Source organism: Mustela nivalis, assembly GCF_964662115.1.
Source record: "Mustela nivalis genome assembly, chromosome: 7".
NCBI classification, from domain to species: Eukaryota; Metazoa; Chordata; class Mammalia; order Carnivora; family Mustelidae; genus Mustela; species Mustela nivalis.
Genome location: NC_139026.1, coordinates 4270170 through 4288044, shown reverse-complemented (window position 1 = coordinate 4288044; position 17875 = coordinate 4270170). Strand labels below are relative to the sequence as shown.

At 60.4% G+C, this 17875-nt stretch overlaps 1 protein-coding gene across 8 annotated transcripts in view; it reads right to left on the bottom strand.

The window, feature by feature from the left end:
* The window catches only part of PHF21B (PHD finger protein 21B), an 82926-nt gene that overhangs the window by 30145 nt on the left and 34906 nt on the right, over positions 1-17875 (bottom strand). For 4 of the 8 annotated variants that reach the window (XR_014314030.1, XR_014314031.1, XR_014314032.1 and 1 more), the window contains exon 3: positions 2742-2971. The exons of 3 other annotated variants lie outside the window; for them this stretch is intronic. Coding sequence is in view for 2 of the 5 variants with exons in the window: in XM_082739823.1 (XP_082595949.1) it covers positions 2742-2971 (230 nt within the window). In the remaining 3 variants the exon portion in view is untranslated. Of the gene's footprint in view, positions 1-143; positions 281-2741; positions 2972-17875 lie in introns of those variants that run through there. One more of the 8 variants, XM_082739826.1, reaches the window with a different exon arrangement.

The following is a 17875-nucleotide window of genomic DNA, read 5'->3' as shown; positions in this document are numbered from 1 at the left end:
GCGGCGGGCGCGCCCCCGCTCCGTCTGGCCGCGACCGCCCTCCCAGCCTGTGGCCCCCAAGCCAGCTCCCGCTGACCCCAAGCCCGTCCATGTGGGACCCTCAGGGGCCACGGGGGTTCGTGCGCAAGCCCAGGGAAACGTACACCTCTTTTCGCTGCCTCATCCTGGGAGTCCCGGCTGCCCCCAGACCTTGTCGTCTGGGTCTACACCTGGGGCTGGGCACACACACTGGAGCCACGGGCACCCGTCGGGCCAGCCAGCATGCGTGCAAATTTCATTCCCCTGCAGGCTTGTGTGCTAAGAAGTGTCCCTCCGGTCTGAAGCAAGGGGAATGAGAGGAGGCTTGGATCATTCCAATGACTCCTCCGCTCACAGATGTGCACCAAGGGCCCACCGAGGCAAGCAAGAAGAGAGGGAGAGGCTGGCGTGCAGACGGTGGCAGCAGGGCTGCCTGATGATACCCAGCTCTGCAGCTCTCCTTCCAGACACACACCCCAGGGCCACACGTGCCCACGTGCCCACGTGCCAGGGACACAGATGGGAGTGGCTTCAGGACAGCACCTGCCCCAGGGAGAAAACGGACTGTCCGCTGGCAGGGACGGAGCGGCTCCGATGTCCTCATGGTGGGGAACATTCTAGGCTCCCGGCAGCCAGAGAGATGAGCCCCAAGTACACACGTCACCACAGAGCCTGGGACATGCCCCGGGTGACACGCACAAGGGCTCCCAACCACCTCACACCGTTCACGTCTAGCAAGCCCCACCCGACTGTGAGGTTTGCTGATAAACAGAAAACACACAAAACCGATTCATGGTCATAGCTGCCCTTGCCTAGGGGAGGGGGTGCGTGCAGGACACCTACTCCTTCTGTGTGTTTCACCTCTTCACAAAACGATCAGAGCAAACGTGACAAGATGCCCGTTTACCCGCTTGGGCAGAGACCATATGGCAATTCACTGCAGTTCCCTCTGGTATCCGTAGTTTAAAAATAAGCATAAACGGAGGCAGAGGGGGCTCTGCAGAGGGAAGTGGGAAGACTTCCTGGAGGAGGTGGTGTCTTAGCTGGGCCTTGAAGGATGGACCAGAATGTTCAGGTGGGCAGCCAGGTAAGTGCGTGGTAATCAGGAGGGACCAGCGGGTAGTAGGAGGGTTGAGGCACCAGAAGCAGGGGCATCAAGGGGCTCTAAGCGCAGGGGGCTGGACCACAAAGCCTAAAGCGGGTAGTGAAGGAGGAATGGAGGGCCACACGCAGGAGCTCGGCCATCCCCCGTGGGTGCCTGGGAGCCACTGGCCGTGGTAGACTCTTGGATGGTGTAGCCAGGGCAGGACAGGGACTTCTGGGTGGAGGTCAGACCAGAGGCCAGCTGGGAAGGTGCAGACCACAGGCCGTGGCAGAGTCCTCTGGGCCAGACAGGATGTGGGTCTCCTCTCCTCTCGCGTGATGGATTGCTGCCGGGCCAAGCTTCCGAGCAGCTCACAGCGGTGCAGAGGCCTGTCCAGCTCTCCCCCAGGACTGGCCGTGTTGGGAGGTTCTTGCCCAGGGGCACCAACACCTGCCACCCGGCCCTGGGCATTCTGTTCTCTCCTGGGTTCTGAGAGGGGTCCGTCCCCAATGCACAGCAGCTCCCGGGAGACGGGAGCTCTGCCCAGTGGGGCTCTCAGGAGACTGAAACGCTGGGTCATTAAAACAAGAAAGCCCTTCGAAAACCGGCTTCTCCACACCCCACAGGGAGACATTTTCCGGAGCTCAGACCCAGAGATGCTGCACACGATGCCCCTCCGAGCAAACCCATTTACTGAGTGCGCCACGGGGGAACCTGTATGGCCCCACAGGGGCGGCTCCCGCCCGGCTGGGTCCCCGTGACCCTGACCGAACAGGCCAGCTGTGGTAGGCTGCCCAGGGCCACTTAACCAATGCAGAGGTCCTTCCTGGGGAGGCCATTCTTAATCCGAAAGTACCAGAAAACTCGAGCAGCTACTTGGCGCTGACATTTAAAACCCCCTCTCAGCAGCCTGCATTGCAAAGTGGTTTCATTAACTTGAAAGGGTGTAATTTTATGCTATTTAGTAGGAAATACACACTCTAAATGGCATCGTGGACTGATGACTGGGGGCTGTGATCTGGAGGGGAAGCCAAAAAGCCGGCCACCGGTCCCTGGCAACCACAGGTGGGGGACGTGCTGGAAACTTCCCCACGGCGGGCAGCCTCCGGAAGCCACGCCCATTGCTCCGTGTGGGGGTTTCCGTGGGACCAACCAAAGCAGCTGCATCACATCCCCCAAACTGGGAAAGAAATGCCATTTCTGAGAGAGCACCAGACTCCGAGCAAAAGCCAACCAGGTCCAGGGGGCTGGTCCAGGGCCCCCTGCTTGGCCCGGCAGGAAGCCCTGTTCCCAGGATGGTGGGCCCGGATGGAAGCCCCCAGCGCAGGCCGCCCCCTCCCACTGCAGGGGTCCCCTGAGGGAGGAGCCCAGCCCCCGGGAAGATGTAGCCTCACAGGCCTGGAGAGGGCCGGGCGAGGCGTGTCGCACGGAGGACCCAGGGACAGCGGCTGGAGCCTCGCACCTCCGGGGAGAGTCCAGTGCTCCCCCTCCTTCCTCTGTAGCCCGGACCCCACCATGACGGAGACCACGGAGAACAGGCAGGCGGGAAGCAGGGGCGGGGGCAGGGGCTTGTCTCCGAAGCTGCCCGGAGAGAAGCGCAGGAGCCCAAGGCCAGAAGGAAACACGGAATGGCTGGTACCTGCCCTGCCCCGGGCCTTGGTTCCGCAGACCGCCTGCCCCCTGGCCTCAGGGCCCCCGCTCTCTGGGACGTGGAGTACTTGTATCTGCTCTTGGCAGCAGGCCTGGGAGCAGCTGCCTGGGCCCTCCGATCCAAAGGCCGCCGTGTCCTCCAGCAAATCCCAGCGAACGCAGCATGCAGTCCATGGGGGTGCTTCCGATGGGGAACGCTCTCCCCACCGGCCTGCAGACCTCGGGAAAATACACAGTTGGTCAGGAAATCTAATTTCCACATGTGATTGGGGATCACGCGCTCCCGCTGGCCTCAGCATTCTCATTCCGCACCTCCGATGCCCCGGAATCTAATTTAAAAGACGCACATCGGCCTGGAGCCCCAGGAAGCGCCCCCATCTTTCCGGGAGCCTCCCCCCCCCCCCCCCCCGGGCCCTGGCCCAGACACTCTTCGCTTCCAAAAGGGGGCCCCAGTGCGTCAAACAGAGATCCAGTCTACTCATCAGGACTGGTGCAGAGCTCAGTGCGCAACCTGACAGATTGGGACAAACATCTACACCCAAGAAACCGCCACCCAGACCGAGATACAGAACATTCCAGCAAGCCAGGGGCTCCTGAGTGACCCTCAAAGCAGCGCCATGCGTTCCCACAAGGGTTCTAGTTGGGGGAGCAGTGTCCCGTGTGGTCGGACGTAAGCAAGACAAGGTTCCCACCCAGCATGTGGGGGAACAGGCCCTAAGCAGATGCTGGGTCAGGATGTGAATTCAGATCTGGAGGTCGCGGTCAGCAAGCCTGTCCCCACTCGGCCCCCACTCGGCCCCCACTCGGCCAGCACAGACGGCGGTGGATGGGAGGTTCCTGCCAGCAGGGAAGGGTGTGGGGTGCGGTTTGGTGTGGATACAGTAACTGAGTCTAGCTGGTCTCCACAATCCTGGGAGCTGAGTATCAGGACCCAGATGGAGGTGTGGACGATGAAAACTTAAGGGGGTGAAGTGACCCTGCCCCAGGCGGCTGGAGAGAGACGGTTGGGAGGGACCCTGGCCTTCAGGCTTCAAGGTCACACTTCTCCCACCACCTGGTCCCTGCCTCTCTCTCCCTCCTGACCCTGTCCTGCAGTATGAGACCAGGCTGTGGGGGGGAGGGGAAGGGAGCGCACACATGGAGCGAGGAGCTTTGCTTCCCCAAGGGCTCAGTATGGCCATCTCGGGCACAAAGCGGGGGACTGGGGAAGACAGAGGAACACAGTGCCTGGAACCCAGAAGATAATAAGCCAAAATCCCTTCCCCCTCAGAGGTATGTCCCAGCACCAGCCTATCCAGGGCAGGGCAGAGGGGGGAACTGTGACACTTGGTGGCCATGCTTGGGGACCTGGGAGGGGGCAGCCATGGTGGGGATTCTAGCACGTGGCCCTGAGTAGGAGGGGAAGGGTCCCAGGGTCTCTTGTACCAGATGGAAACAATCCCGGTGCTACCTCCACCTCAGAGTAACCTCTGAGACCACGGCCTCCTCTCCTGACTCAGTTTCCCCACCTCTAGGATGGGGTCACCAGCGTCTATAGAGGAGATGGTCAGGTAGAGCCCTAGAAGATGTCTTCTGAACTTGACATTGATGAGTCCGGCCTTGGGCAGGGCACACGTGCGGTGGGCGAGCGGACAGTCTGGCCACAGAGCATTCCACGTGCCAGGACAGTCCCTGCGGCTCTGTGGCAAGGCTGCCCCTGGGCCAGCACATTCATTTTGCAGGAAAGAACCCCCCACCCTCCACGTAATCCGCACTCCCGAGGGGTCTCTGGATGCCAGACCCACTGGACGCGGACAGACTCCACAAGGTCACGTCTGGGCAGGGCCCGGCCTCGCCCAGACCTGCCACAGGTAAAGGCGAGTGCGCGGGAGGAGGGCCGGCTACAGCCCTCTCCGGCCTCCCCACCTGCCCAGGATGAAGCATCCATCGGCTTAGCGGACGGGGTGGGTTTCTCAGGGGCCCCAGGCACGGCCCACGCAGACTCAGCACAGCTGTCCCCCCTCCCCGCAGGCTCAGCCGGCCGAGGCTCTCTTACGCCCTTCCCTCCGGCTACCGCCCCGCCGCAGGGGCTTTTCTCAGGAGCACGAGCATCCCCTGCGACGCTGCAGCCAGCAGGAAGGGGCAAAGGCATCTCCGGGCACTTCTGTGCCACGCAGACGTGTAACCTTCACCCCTGACACGACAGAGGCCTGGCAGCAGCTCTGACGTCGCGGGGCACACGCCTCAGACAAGAGGCCTTTCTGATACAGGAGTGTGAACCAACAGGGGTGCTCCGTGTCCCAGTCGGTGAAGCGACCCGTGACCTGATTTCAGCTCAGGTCATGATCTCAGGGTCGTGAGTTCGAGTCCCCAGTGGGGAGGGGGTCCGCGCTGGCTGTGGAGCCTGCTGGAGAGGCCCAGCCCCCGCCCCGCCCCTCCCCTGCTGGCGCGGGCACACTCTCGCTCTCCCTTGCAATACCAAAAATCTCACAATGAAAACAAAAACCCAACCCAGGAACCAGCCATGCCGGAGCGTCTTCAGCCGGTCCGACGCACAGAACCTCCTCACACTTCCCGTCTCACACGCGGGGCGGCCGGGCAGTCGGTCTGCATGGGTGGCGCGCTGGGACACATGACTCGACATGGCCAATCAACACACTCAGAAAAAAAACCATACTTTTCCATAGGACTAGAGACAAGTGGTAGATACAGGGGAACCTTGAAAGACCAAGTTCCAAGATGGAAGGATGTGCAGCGTGAACTTGTGCTCCTGCGGTGGGTGCCCGGTCTGAGCACAAGTGCACAGAGGGGCAAGGCTGCCAAGGACCGAGGCACGGAAGCACGGAGCTCGGAAGTCAGCCGAGCATGGCGGAGCAGCTGGGGAGTGGGAAGGAGGCGACCTCCCCCTCCCCAGGGAAAGAGTTTGGTGATTTCTTATGAAATTAAACACACCTGTGCCCTCGATGCTGGCAATTGCCCCCCTAGGTACGGACACTAGAAATGAAGACGTGCCCTCAGAACGAGGTGCACGCAATGCTCACAGCAGCTTTGTTCATAACTGCCGGAACACGGGACCAACTCACATGTCCATCAACGGGTGAACGGGCAAACCGGGGGCAGCAGACCCACGCCATACGGGTCGTCACTCAGCCACGCCCGGGAGTGAAGGGCAGGTACACCTGCAGCGTGCCGGGCGCTCGAGCTGAGCGAACGGAGCGAGACAGGAGGGCCACTTACGGAACGGACACGATGCTCGGGACGGGCAGACGCTCGGCGGGCAGGTGCACGAGGGAACTTTCCGAGGTGCGGGGAATGCCGCGGATCTCGGGGTGTGAGTCACTCAGGTGGACCGCTGTCAAAACTCGCGGCACAGCACAATTAAGATTTGCATTTCAGTGTGTGTACATTATATTTCAAAGGAGAAAGCTGTATGCCTAAAACAGGGCACGGATTGCAGCTCCGACCCCCAAGACAGGAAGGAAAATGGGTGCAGCTGCGATGCCAGACTACCCCCCCCCCCAATTTGGAGGCTTCGCAGCTACGTTTGGAGAGGAATCGATGTTTGTGGTTACCTACAAACCACACGTGTTTGACACAACAGGTGTTTGATAGCACCTAAAAAGCAAGGTGCCGTCTCAAGGAAGGAACTGTCCTAGGAACAGGATCAGTGGAACTAGGGTCGGAGGGAATCTCTAGGAGCCATTCACTTAGATTAAAACCCACACTGGCCTCACGGAGTACCGACAGGGCTTTGAAGACTTCTGATCCCACGTCTCTGATCATCGTGGAAAGCACCTGAAGCTGCAGAGACCAGGGGCTTCCCCCGACCCCACATGGTTCTGGGCTGGGCGCACAAGGCCCCTGCAGGAAGCAGACCCACAGGCCGGGCCCTGACCCATGGTGGTGTCCCGCCTTCCCCCAGACCTCTGAGCGGCTCAGAGCCAGACCACAGAATTCGGCGGACCCCGAGGGGAAGGTGACGGAGACACTGGGGCAGCATTTCACAGGTGGGGATACGGAGGGACACCGGGGAGACTAGGAGAAGACAGGGCCAGGGGATGGGTTGTGACATAGCAAGGGCTGAGGCTGGGGTGGAGTGAGGACCGACCCCTCTGTCACAGCATCTCTGCACACACCTGGGGACCAGGACACAGCATGTGGACGGAGGAAGCCTAGCCCTTTGATCCTTGGAGAGACCAGGGGGAAAGGGAAGGCTGCCCTTGGCCAGAGACTCCTGAGTGCAACAAGCCTGTCCTTGGTGCAGAAGGGAGGTACCCTGGAGCCCCCGAAGTGCCAAAGGTAAAATGAGGACCGAGCAGCACTCAAGGAGGGAGAGGGCTGGGCAGGAGGCCGGGCAAGGACGGATGGACCCACACCACATCCTCCGGGCTAAGGGGGCACAGAGCAGCCTGGGACCCCTGTGGAGGGGCTGGCCCAGCCCCCCCGTGGAGGCTTCCTGGCCTCAGTGTCCCAGGGCTCCTCCCACCACTGGGATCTCCCCCTCCGGCGTGCAAGCTCCAGCCAGGCCAGGTGGGGCAGGACTTCCAGGGTCTGGGGCAGAGGTGGACTTGAGGTCCGCCGTGGCAAACATGGGGTGGGGGAGGCAGGGACACCCCAACCCGGCCTGCAAAGCCCAAGCGGTGGCCAACTTATTGTGCTTTCACGGACTTTAATTTTGAATTACTATACCAACATCAGAACACCCCAGCTTGTCCAAGTTTTACAGCTCTGACAACTATTTGTTGAGCAAGTAGAGAGATCACAGAATGACGACAATCCCCCTCCATACCAACCCCTGCTGTGGGGCTCGCAGCCCCGACTGGACTCCATGTTTCGGGAACCCCGAGGCTCACCCAGCTCCCAGCCCCTCTAGGGTCCCCGCCACCCAGCCTCCCCCACCTCCCGGGGACTGTGTGGCGCGGGGCACACGTACAGACCCTGTAGGCTTCCTGAGCCATGGCAGAACCTGGGGGGCACCACTGGCCCCGGCACCCTGAAACACAGATCCCTTGGGGCGAGAACAGCTACCAGGATACTGGGCACACTGGCCATGCTGGTGTAGGCCCCTCGTGGGCATGGCTGGTTTCATTCCCTGGACGAGCCGAAGAGAAGATTACTCTTCTCTTCCCCAAGACACTTAAATGACCTGCCCGAGCCAGGAGGTGGGGGCAGCCGGGTCAGAACCAGGCAGCCTGGCCAGAGAGACCAAGCATGCTTCACCAGTTCTAAGAGGCGCAGGGCCCAGAGAACAAAGGACAAAGGCTCAGCGTCACAGCCGGGCACCGGCAGCTCAAGCCGCGCGTCCCGGGAATCACAGCGCATCTCTGGAGAACACCCGGAGGTGGGCGTGCAGGGGGTGCCTGGTTCAGGTCCAGCTGGACCTCAGTTTCCCCACTTGCACGACGGGGTGGGGCTGATCCCCGAGGTCCAGCGTAGTGGGTCTGACTCAGAGAGGGAGGACACAAGCCGGAGGCAGACGCAGAGCTGGAAGGGCTGGGGCGGGGGCCCAGGAGCCACAGCCCGATCCTACCAGTCCCAGAGGAAAGATCCGGAGTGAGTTCCTGCTCAGTGAGGCCCCTGACCACACAGCAGCCGGGCCCTCGTGCCCACCCCATCCCTCCCCCTCTCCTTCCCCTACAGGTGCAACCCTGCCTGCAGGCCTCCCTCCCGGCATGCTCTCTGCCCGGAAGCAGGGAGACGGGGCTGAACCAGACAGGTCCCTGTGTCTGTCCCCCAGCAGCGCACAGTGAGTGGCTGGGGGTCACCTCCACCCAGAAGTCTACCTGGGTTGACTGCCAGAGCGGCATGAGAATCCCTGGGGCAGATTGAGCCCCGGCTCTTGAGCAGGACACCCAGATGTACGCTCCCCTTTTGTTTCACGCAGGGCCAGGTCTGAGGTCTGTGCAAGCCCCCGGGATGTATTTGGGGAGGCTCAGGACCTGGAGGCTAAGAGGAAGTGTGTGGGGCTCTGGGAAAGGCGCCCCTAGAGGTCAGGAGGCCGGGTTCTCCAGCAGGCTGGTCTCCGCCTCTATGTCCCCCGCAGAACGCGGCCGTCTCTGCGGTTCCCGCAGACCCCCCATGCCATCTGCAACCCCCGGCATGCACTGTGACCACTGTGCCCACTCCAAGCCCCCTTCTTTGGAAACCTAACATTCAATCAAGTGACAGAGTTCAGTCCCCATGTGCAGGAACACATGTGACAACTGCCACCTGGGGCGGAGAGAGGCTCAGCACCAGGTTCCACATCCAGGCCGGCCACGCACCAGCTCCACGCAGATTGCCCGGCGCCAAGGACACCCCAACCCCCACATTGCAGCCCACGTCTCAGCACCTGGGGGACTGACTGCATCCCACGTGGAGGCACACCCTTGGTTCCTAGCGCACAGTGGGTGCTCAAGAAAATGTCTTCGGCCTTTTGGCCTTGACAGCTCCAGAAGACTGTACACTTGAACTTGAGCGAAGGAGGAGCACTGGGCTTGGAGTCAGGAAAGTTGGCTTCACCCAGGTGCCAGTCCTCTGCCTCCTCACTCGTCATTCACCCATGGGAACATGCTAAGCCCCGTGAGCCTCAGTTTCTCATCTGTGAAATGGGAATTCTATTGCTCCCTGCTGGTCAGACTCAAGGGGACCCAGGTTACAAAGTGCCTTGTAGACCGTGGACGTGGACGGACTTGTCCTTTTGTAGCATGGGGCAGCTCCCACCAATCCCTTGCATAATTAGGCTCTTAAAGCTTTAAATAAAAATTTTTTGGGGGGCGCCTGGGTGGCTCAGTGTTAAGTGTCTGCCTTCAGCTCCGGTCATGATCCCAGGGTCCTGGGATTGAACCCCATATCCGGTTCCCTGCTCAGCGGGGAGCCTGCTTCTCCCTCTCCCGCTCCCCCTGCTTGTGTTCCCTCTCTCGCTGTCTGTCAGTTACATAAAATCTTTAAAAAACTCTTTAAAGATTTTATTTATAAAATTTTAAGAGATTTATTTGCGACAGACGGAACACACGCAAGCTGGGGGAGGCGCGGAGGGAGAGGGAAACCCCAGCAGGCTCCCTGCTGAACGTGGAGCCTGATGTGGGGCTCAATTTCATGACCCTGAGATCATGACCTGAGCGGAAGCGTCGGACGCTCTTCAACGGACTGAGGCCCCAGGCGCCCCCAGGCAGGTAGACGCGCTCTGCTGCAGACGCTGGAAACCACATCCCTTCAAGAGAAGGTGAGTGAGGGAACAAGCTTCGTTCCCGTGTGCGTCCCATTTCCGGGCTCGGTGGCGCGAGGCTTGGGCTCCTCGGGCCTGGACTCACATGGGGAGAGCCACGACTCCAGCCCACCGGCCACGGGCTTCTCACGCCCACTTCCTCCCTTCCTTACTCCCCCGTCCCTTAAAGGCTCTGACCACCGCGAGGCCACCAACTGCAGGTTTGGACAGGGACAAGCTGGGCACTCAAAGCAGGCAACAGCAGAGCCGGGAAGTGCGCTGACCATCCCGTAGGACGGCCGCCCTGCCAAACCCAGCCCGCCGACCAGCAGGCTGACGCGACACGGGGTTCGGCTGGCGCACCTTGGTTCGGCCATCCAGAGCCATGTGGCAGGGAACAAGACCTTGAATGGGGATGTGTGCTTGGGGAGAGGGTCCCCAGGGCCCAGGAGCAAGACCGAGCTCCGGATGCGTGAGCAAATGATGCCAGAAACAACAAACGCCCACGCAGCCCACCTCACAGCGTGCTCGAAAGTGAAGAACGGAGCCGTGGACGCGGAAGGAGGGACATGGGGGGAGGGGGCATCCAGGCTCCGCAGTCAGCAGAGCGCGGGGCCCTGGCACGGCACTCACTTGGGCAGAGGTCCTCCTGAGCCTCAGTCTTGTCCTCCATCAACTGGAAAGGAAGACCCTTTCCTTGCAAGATCAGGAGACTCTGGCACGAGGGGCCGACGGCCGGTCTAGACGGTGGTTAATATCAGCGCGCGCCCCTCCCCCTCCGGCGTAATTTCTTGTGAATTGCTGGTGATGACACAAAACATGAGGAGGGAAAGCACTCGTGCATGTGGGGTGCTGCAGAAATACTGGGTTTTATCAAGCTCTAATTCACGTGCAAATTATTTTACATTTTTTTTTTTTTTTTATTTAAAGCAAGCTCCACGCCCAACATGGGCTCTGAACTCATGACCCAGAGATCTAGAGTCAAACGCTCTACTATCTGAGCCAGCCAGGCTCCTCCCTAGTTTATACTGTCCCTCCGGGTCCTCTGTGAAATGCGGCAACTTACCTCTGGCTGAACGACATGAGGTCTGGGGGTTTCCCAGGCAGACCCAAGCCTCGAATCGGAGCCCCTCCTAACCCGAGTGGGGAGCCAGAGTTCTCCGGCTCTGGGAGGAGCGCGGCAGTCCTCCGGCCAGGGGCCAGCAGCCTGGGGCTTGTCTCCCTGCTCCTGCCCCCGGGCCTCTGAGCGGACTGAGTTGGGGGGACAGGCAGAAATTGGGGTACCCCGGGATCCCTCATCTCTAGCACCTGACAAGGTTCCCCCACATGTCGGTGGCAGGACGGGGGCGTGTCCCTGCCATCTCAGCCTCAGCAGGCAGCCGTGAGCAGGCAGCCGTGGGCAGGCACCCGGTGGGGCGGGCGGGACAGCCTGGAGCCAGAGAACGACCCCACTGCACCCTCCACGCAGACACCAAGGACCCCAGCCTGGCCAGAGACGCTCTTGAGGACCGGATGCTGCACCTGGGACCGGAGGAACTTGCTAGCCGGAGTGCGGCTTCCCAGCTTGCTACGTCTCAAGCGAAGTTCAACCTATTTGGAAATGTAACCTGCAACCATCCCGAAGGTCTCGGCAGCTCCTGTGAGCACCCCCGCCCCCCACCATCCTCAGTCTCCCGCAAACCCAACAGGTCCCAGGCTCCACAGGGCTTTCCTGCCGTGATCACTTCTCATTCCCCATGTTCTCTTTCATTTTACTTTTCCTGTTCTAATTCATTAATTAGTCTCTCTGCCCGCGACATCATCCCAGCCCCAGTGTGGCTCCTTTAACACAGCCAACATCTCTGAGTGTTTCCTCTTCTACGGCTCAGCTCGTGGTGGGGGAGACAAGAGGGGGCTCCCTGTTAACTTGGAGACCCCCTCCCACCAGGAGGCCCCCAGCCCTCCCTCTGAGACCCACAGCTTCCAGGTGTGTGGGTTTGGGGCCCGAAGCTTCAAGCCCCATTTGATTTGGAACCAAGTGTCGGAAGGTGCCCCGTCTTCCATCAGCCGGGGCTGCCCCTGGAGCCTTCCTCCCTGCCTTGCTCCTCCCAGGGGTCGGGCTGAGTCCTCCAGCTCTCAGCTCAGGAAGCCTCCTCCAGCGCAGGACCCCACTGCAGTAGGGTGTGACCCCCAGTGCTCCTCAGCCCATGAAGGGGTCCACGTGTATGGGTCACAGCCCACTGCAGCGGGGTCCTGAGCTGGGGGAGGCCCCGAGTACACTGAGCAGCTACAGCTTTTATTTTCCCCCCAAATCTGCTCAGAAAATACTTCTGCAAGTACTCAGTGCTTGTTCTGTACTTTCCAGTCCCCTGAAGGAATCCAGGCCACCACGACACCTTCCCCCTCTGGGCCCACACATCTCTGTCTCAGAGATGCTGGGTGTCTCTTGTCCGAGCTCTTTCTGAATTCTCTCTCGTCCGGGTGCTCGCCATCGGGAAGTGCTCAAAGCCACATGGGGAAGGCACAGGGCAGCCCGCTGCCCCTCCCCCAACCCAGCTTCTGCGGCCAGGACCCCTCCCCCAAGCAAGCCCCCCTGAGCCTGGTGGGCTTAGATTTCTGCACGACGTCCTGCCTCGACGTCACCTTCTTGGCTCCATCTCCTCCTGCTTCTCCGGGAACATCCATCCGGCCTCCCTTGAGCGACGCGGGTCCACGGAGTAACTAACGGAGAGGTAAGAACCCACGTCACAGAAGTGGGCTCTGCAGGGGCAGACCCTGACGGATGGAGCCGAGCTCTCCCTGCCGCGGGGAGGAAAGGGAAATCCCAGACAAGGAAGGGCGCTGAGCGCCTCAGCCCCAAGGCACCAGGCCGAGGCTCCCGGCCTCCAGTGGGGGATCCCGGGATCCCCCCGGGGAAACGAAGTGAGGGCAGGTCTCCAGGGAGGAAGACAGAGTTTCTCAGTCCTGCCTGGGGGAGGAGGTAAGGCTGCTGGGGGCGGCCCCCGCCACTCCGGCTCCAGATTTACAGGGCAGAGGCCTGAGAATCCGGACTTGTTCACCCGGACGAGTACATCTTTTCCTCATCACTCAGCTCTTAACGGGGATGACAGCCGGGATTAAATAGTAAGTCATCTCTAGCCCCATTACGGCCGCAGCAAGATGGCTCCAAATTAAATCTAACAGTCAATGAAATCGTCAATATTTAATTTACTCGTTGCAGGTGGCAATTCAGCCCTCGTGACGCTACTGTTTAATGGCAGAAATATTGGGATTTATCACACATTATGGCTCTCAGAATTGCTGGGCTTTCTCTATGAGGCGGCCACTGTCCCTGCGAGTGGGGCGGGGGTGGAGACCTCGGGGGACCTCCCTGCGCTGGTCTGGGAGCCCAGAGGCCCAATGGAAAGCTTTCTCCCAGGGACCACGCTGTGTCCACCCAAGGCGGTGGTTCCCATTCCTGGAATCCACCTGGCCCCTCTGGAAACTGGAAACAGGCAGAGGAAACGGATGGGCGGTCCCTCCAGGTTCCCCGATCTCCCTCACGCCGTGTCACTAAGACCCGGGACAGGGGCAGGGCTCCGGGAGAGCAGCATCCCACGCACCCTGGGGCATTCAAGAGTGTCAACACAAGCCCTCCGTCCACCACTCCTCCCACGCCGGCGCCACAGCCACAGTCCCCTGGGCACGCCCCTCCCCTCTGAGATCACCACGGGCCCCGTCCACATGCGACCTCGCTCCCTGCGACCCCACACACCCACCACCAAGGACGCATCCTGCTGGCCATGACCACCGCCTGGCCTGGCCCTTGACCTACTGCAGAGGGACATTTCCCCCGCCGGGTTGAGCACATAGCCCTCTCACGGGCCGGCACGGGTCCATGTACCTTACAAGGATTAACTGTCTTTGAAGTTTCTATTCCCGGATGCTGTGTGTGAAGACGTAAAGATCCGAGAGCAGGTTCACCCGGTTGGCGGTTGGTCTGTGAAGGGCTGGTGCGATGTCCGGTGCCCAGGCTGCTCCTCCGGGGCGGGGGGCGGTTTCCAAATTCACTGTATTCGTATTTAAGTAACACACTTCCCTAATCCGTCCTCACCTTCTCGCAGAACTGCTTTCTCTCTCCGCAGAACTGCTTTCTCTCTCCGCTGTGACTTTTCGGCCGCTCAGCTTGCTACGGTCCTCTGCTCATGTTCTGGAATTCCCTGATTGAATTACAACCAACCTCGTACTGGTTCCTTTTTTTCCCCGGAAGCTTCCATCTCCTGCTCCAACCTACATGGGTTTCTCTCGAGGCTACTGGACCCCTCTCCTGCACTTAGATCTCATTTTTCTAGGCTTAATTCCTTTATTTTGGTGGAGCACCGGACCTCAAGAGTTCAGTGAAAAAGGCAAGATGCCAGGCCCTGGCCTGTCCTTTGCGGAGCTGTAGCTTGGAGATCATGGCCTGTCGGCATTTACGCTAACTGCCTGGCTGCCTTCTGGCCTCTGGGGCCGCTCTCGCCTTCCCACATCTCTCCGTGACCACGTGGTCCAGCTTCCTGGGTTCAAACCCTGTGTCTGGCATCTTGTCATCATGTGCCACCGTGTGGACCCCTACTTGTGCTAAGAACTCTGAGGGCTGGAAAGCTGCACCCTTTAATGATGGAGAACGTCCGTATTTCTGTGACCTTCTGTCAAATTCCTGCTTCATCTGGAAGGCATCGTGGTCTGATACAGCTTCCTCCGTTTCCTTCTCTATCCATTTGTCTGTTTGTCGCTTTATTCTACCTTTTGAGGGCGCTCTCCTTCCTCCTTGGGTTATTTAATCCCACGTCATACACCCGATTTCTGGCGGTTCTGGCTGTCTGGGGCTGTTCCGCTCCGCAGTGCCTGTTCTGATCCCACAGATGCTCCCTACGGCCGGATTTCTTACTTACGCTTAAATGGAGTTGTGGAAGGTTCTGGAAGCTTCGAATCTGCTACAATCCCCAAATTCTAGGTTTTGGAAGGTTCTGGAAGCTTCGAATCTGCTCTGATCCCTGACTCATGCTCCCGCTTCAGGACAAGGCACCAAAGTCTCGCGGGTCTACGCAGGGTCACGGAAATCTTCCACGAACGACGGTGTCCGGTCCTCCTCCATCTTCTCGCGCTCCGGCTGTGGGCCTCGTGCTTCATCTGCTGAACTCCTCCCAGTCTCTGGGCCCCTCGGTGCCTCCACACCTGTGCTCCCGCCGAGCCTTCTCCGTCTTCTAACCATGGTCTGGAAGAGCGCTCCCACCCCTGAGCCCTCCGGCAAAGCGCTCCCTCGCCCAGCCGGCATCTCCAACACTCGACTGCGGCGGGCTCTGGCTGAGCGGATGGTGGCCGGTGGGGACGGCGGGCAGGTCACAGGAGGAAAGCCAGTGCCTCCCCGGGGCAGGGAGAGCCCGGGTCTTCCCAGAAGAGCCAAGGGACCCCCTTCCCAGATGCAGGTTTCCATTTCCTGCTGTTTACTCGTAGTTAAGCCGGCCCTGCAGAGACACCCCTTCCCTCTGTGGCTTCCTAAATTCGCAGTCAGATGTTGTCTTTAAAAGATAACGTCGAGGCACCTTTTCATTCTCACTGCCCTACAAACTGGACATTCGCTGGCACAGGGCAGCTCTGCGTCACGTGTCCCCGGCCCGAGGCCCTGCCGCGGCCGCCCCGTCCTCCCTCCGCCGCGGGCGTCACTCCCAGCTCCTTCCCGCTTCCGGGCTGCCCTAGGGACTGTGCCCGCGCTGCCTGGAGCTGCCGCGTCTCTGGGAGGGCAAGTGACGGGTCATCCCCCGTGTCAGCTGGATGGCTGCCCAGACATTCGGCGCAGCACTGTCCTGGGTGTGCCCGGGGGGCTGTGTCCGGGTGACAGGAACATTCAGGTCCGCCGGCGGAGTCACGCACGCAGCCCTCTCTGGTGGGGGGCCTCAGCCAGTCGGCTGGAGGCCTGGGGACAACGGAAAGGCTGCCTACGAAGGAGACGACGGTCTTACCCTGCCTTCCAGCTCCGAGTGAAACTGGCCCTTCGAGCGTCCCAGGCCTGCTGGCTTTGGGGCCGAACCCTCTACCTTTGGCTTCCCCGGGCCTCCAGCCTGCAAACTGCAGGTCTTCAGACTTGAGCCAATTCCTTGTAGCGAATCTCTTGTATACACACCCTTGTGTGTATGGACACGCATATGTGTGTACACACACGTGTGTTCATCACGTGTAAATGCATCATATAAGTACAAACACACAACATACACACGTGCACACGTTAAGAGCTCCGTCCTATTGGTCCTGCTTCTCTGGGGAACCCTAGTACGAGCTGGGTCCCAGGCACCGTGTCTTGCTCGTAGAGATGCCTGTATCGAGGACACACGAACGGGGGAAGGGTGCTCTGTTCCCCCCAGAACAGTGGCAGGAGTGGGGCACAGAGGAAGCCCTCTCCTGCTCTCCACGTGGCCGGAGGACACAGGCCCCCAGAAGACCTCACTTAGTGCTGCCACTTTGTTCCAAGCACCGAGGTGATGAAGCTAAAACTAATCACGACCGCCCAGAGCTGCGGTGTGTGTGACGGCCACAATGATCGGCTCGTCCATTCTCACTGGGTCCTTGGCAACCCTGAAGCAGACCCTTTGCAGGGGAGGACGCTGAGTTGTCTGGGGGCACAGGGGTTCACCCCGGCTCTCCTTGTAACAGAATAAGGTCTTGGCTCCAAGCCGAGCACGCCCTGCCAGGGGGACACTACCAGTGAGACGTGGGCAGCCGGCCCCTCATCCTGAGTGAGCGAGAAGGGAACTCTCCCGTGACCCCGGGCACAGGGACTGTTTTCAGGGCAGCTGGCAGTGGTGCAGGGAGCGAGGCCACGTGCTGACGGGCAGAGGGTGGGCGTCACGCTGGCCCACGCCACGGGACACGTACGCACCAAGGGCGGAGCTGCTCCGGCTGCTCCAGGGCCAACACACATGCTTTGCTTTTACCCAGAAAGTGGCTGCTACGGGGACTTCCCCAGAGAGCTGGGTCCTAAGGATCCCAGGCGGGCCGACCCACATGGTGTCGCCACGCCTCTGCAGGCCACTGGTATCCGTCACGATCACTGCCACCACCATCCCGCACGGAAAGTGCGACTCAGCTACAGAATGAAGAGAACGGAGGTGCTTCCTAGACCGCAAGGAGGCATCCAGACATGAACCAAAGACTTCATTTTCACTCCAAGAACCTCCGAGAACCTTTCCTTGATTAAACCCGGCGAGGTGTGCCTGCCGAAGCCCCTGCAGGCCTGGGCCCCGGGGCAGAGCCAGAAAACACCGGGGCAAACACGCCCAGGTGTTTCAGCGGGCCAGGAGGCATTTTTAAATACTAATTTTGGGGACAAAAACCATTGAATTCCTTGTGATGGAGAAAAGCCTGGAGGACAGGGGACAATCAGAAGGTACCCTTTGGAAGGGCACCGGCTCCAGAGCCAGACGACATCCCAGCCCCGTCCAGCCTGCGGTGGGGGAGGGGTCCCACAAGCCCCAGCTTCCCTTCCACGCCAGCGGACCCATGAGAAGGAGCCAACACCTTCCTTACCATTACTACCAACCTGGGTGCCGCCTCTGGTCCCACCGCGCGGAGGTTTACCGTTACAGAACTCCAGACGCCGAGCCCAGAGCACGCGAGACAGACCGGTCACTCTTCTGACGGAGAGCCCCAGCCCCGAGAAGGCAGGAGCTGGTGCAGTTTACCTGGGTCCCCCGTTCCCAACCCACCTCGCCCTGGACCCAGCCCCTCCCACGGGGAGCTCAGGCCTGACCCCTGGGCAGTCCCTACGCACCCGACCTCCAGCAGTAAGACGACGCCCACCTCCCCACTCCACGGGGGAGTCTCACCCACTGAGCTCTGCATTTAAACAAATGGATTATGCTAATGTCGGCTACAGTGATTAATAACTACATTTTAAGAGGAGATACCTCCCAGGGTGAGATCTTTGGGGGAAAGCTCTCGCCTGCAGCAAATGGTCTAATGTG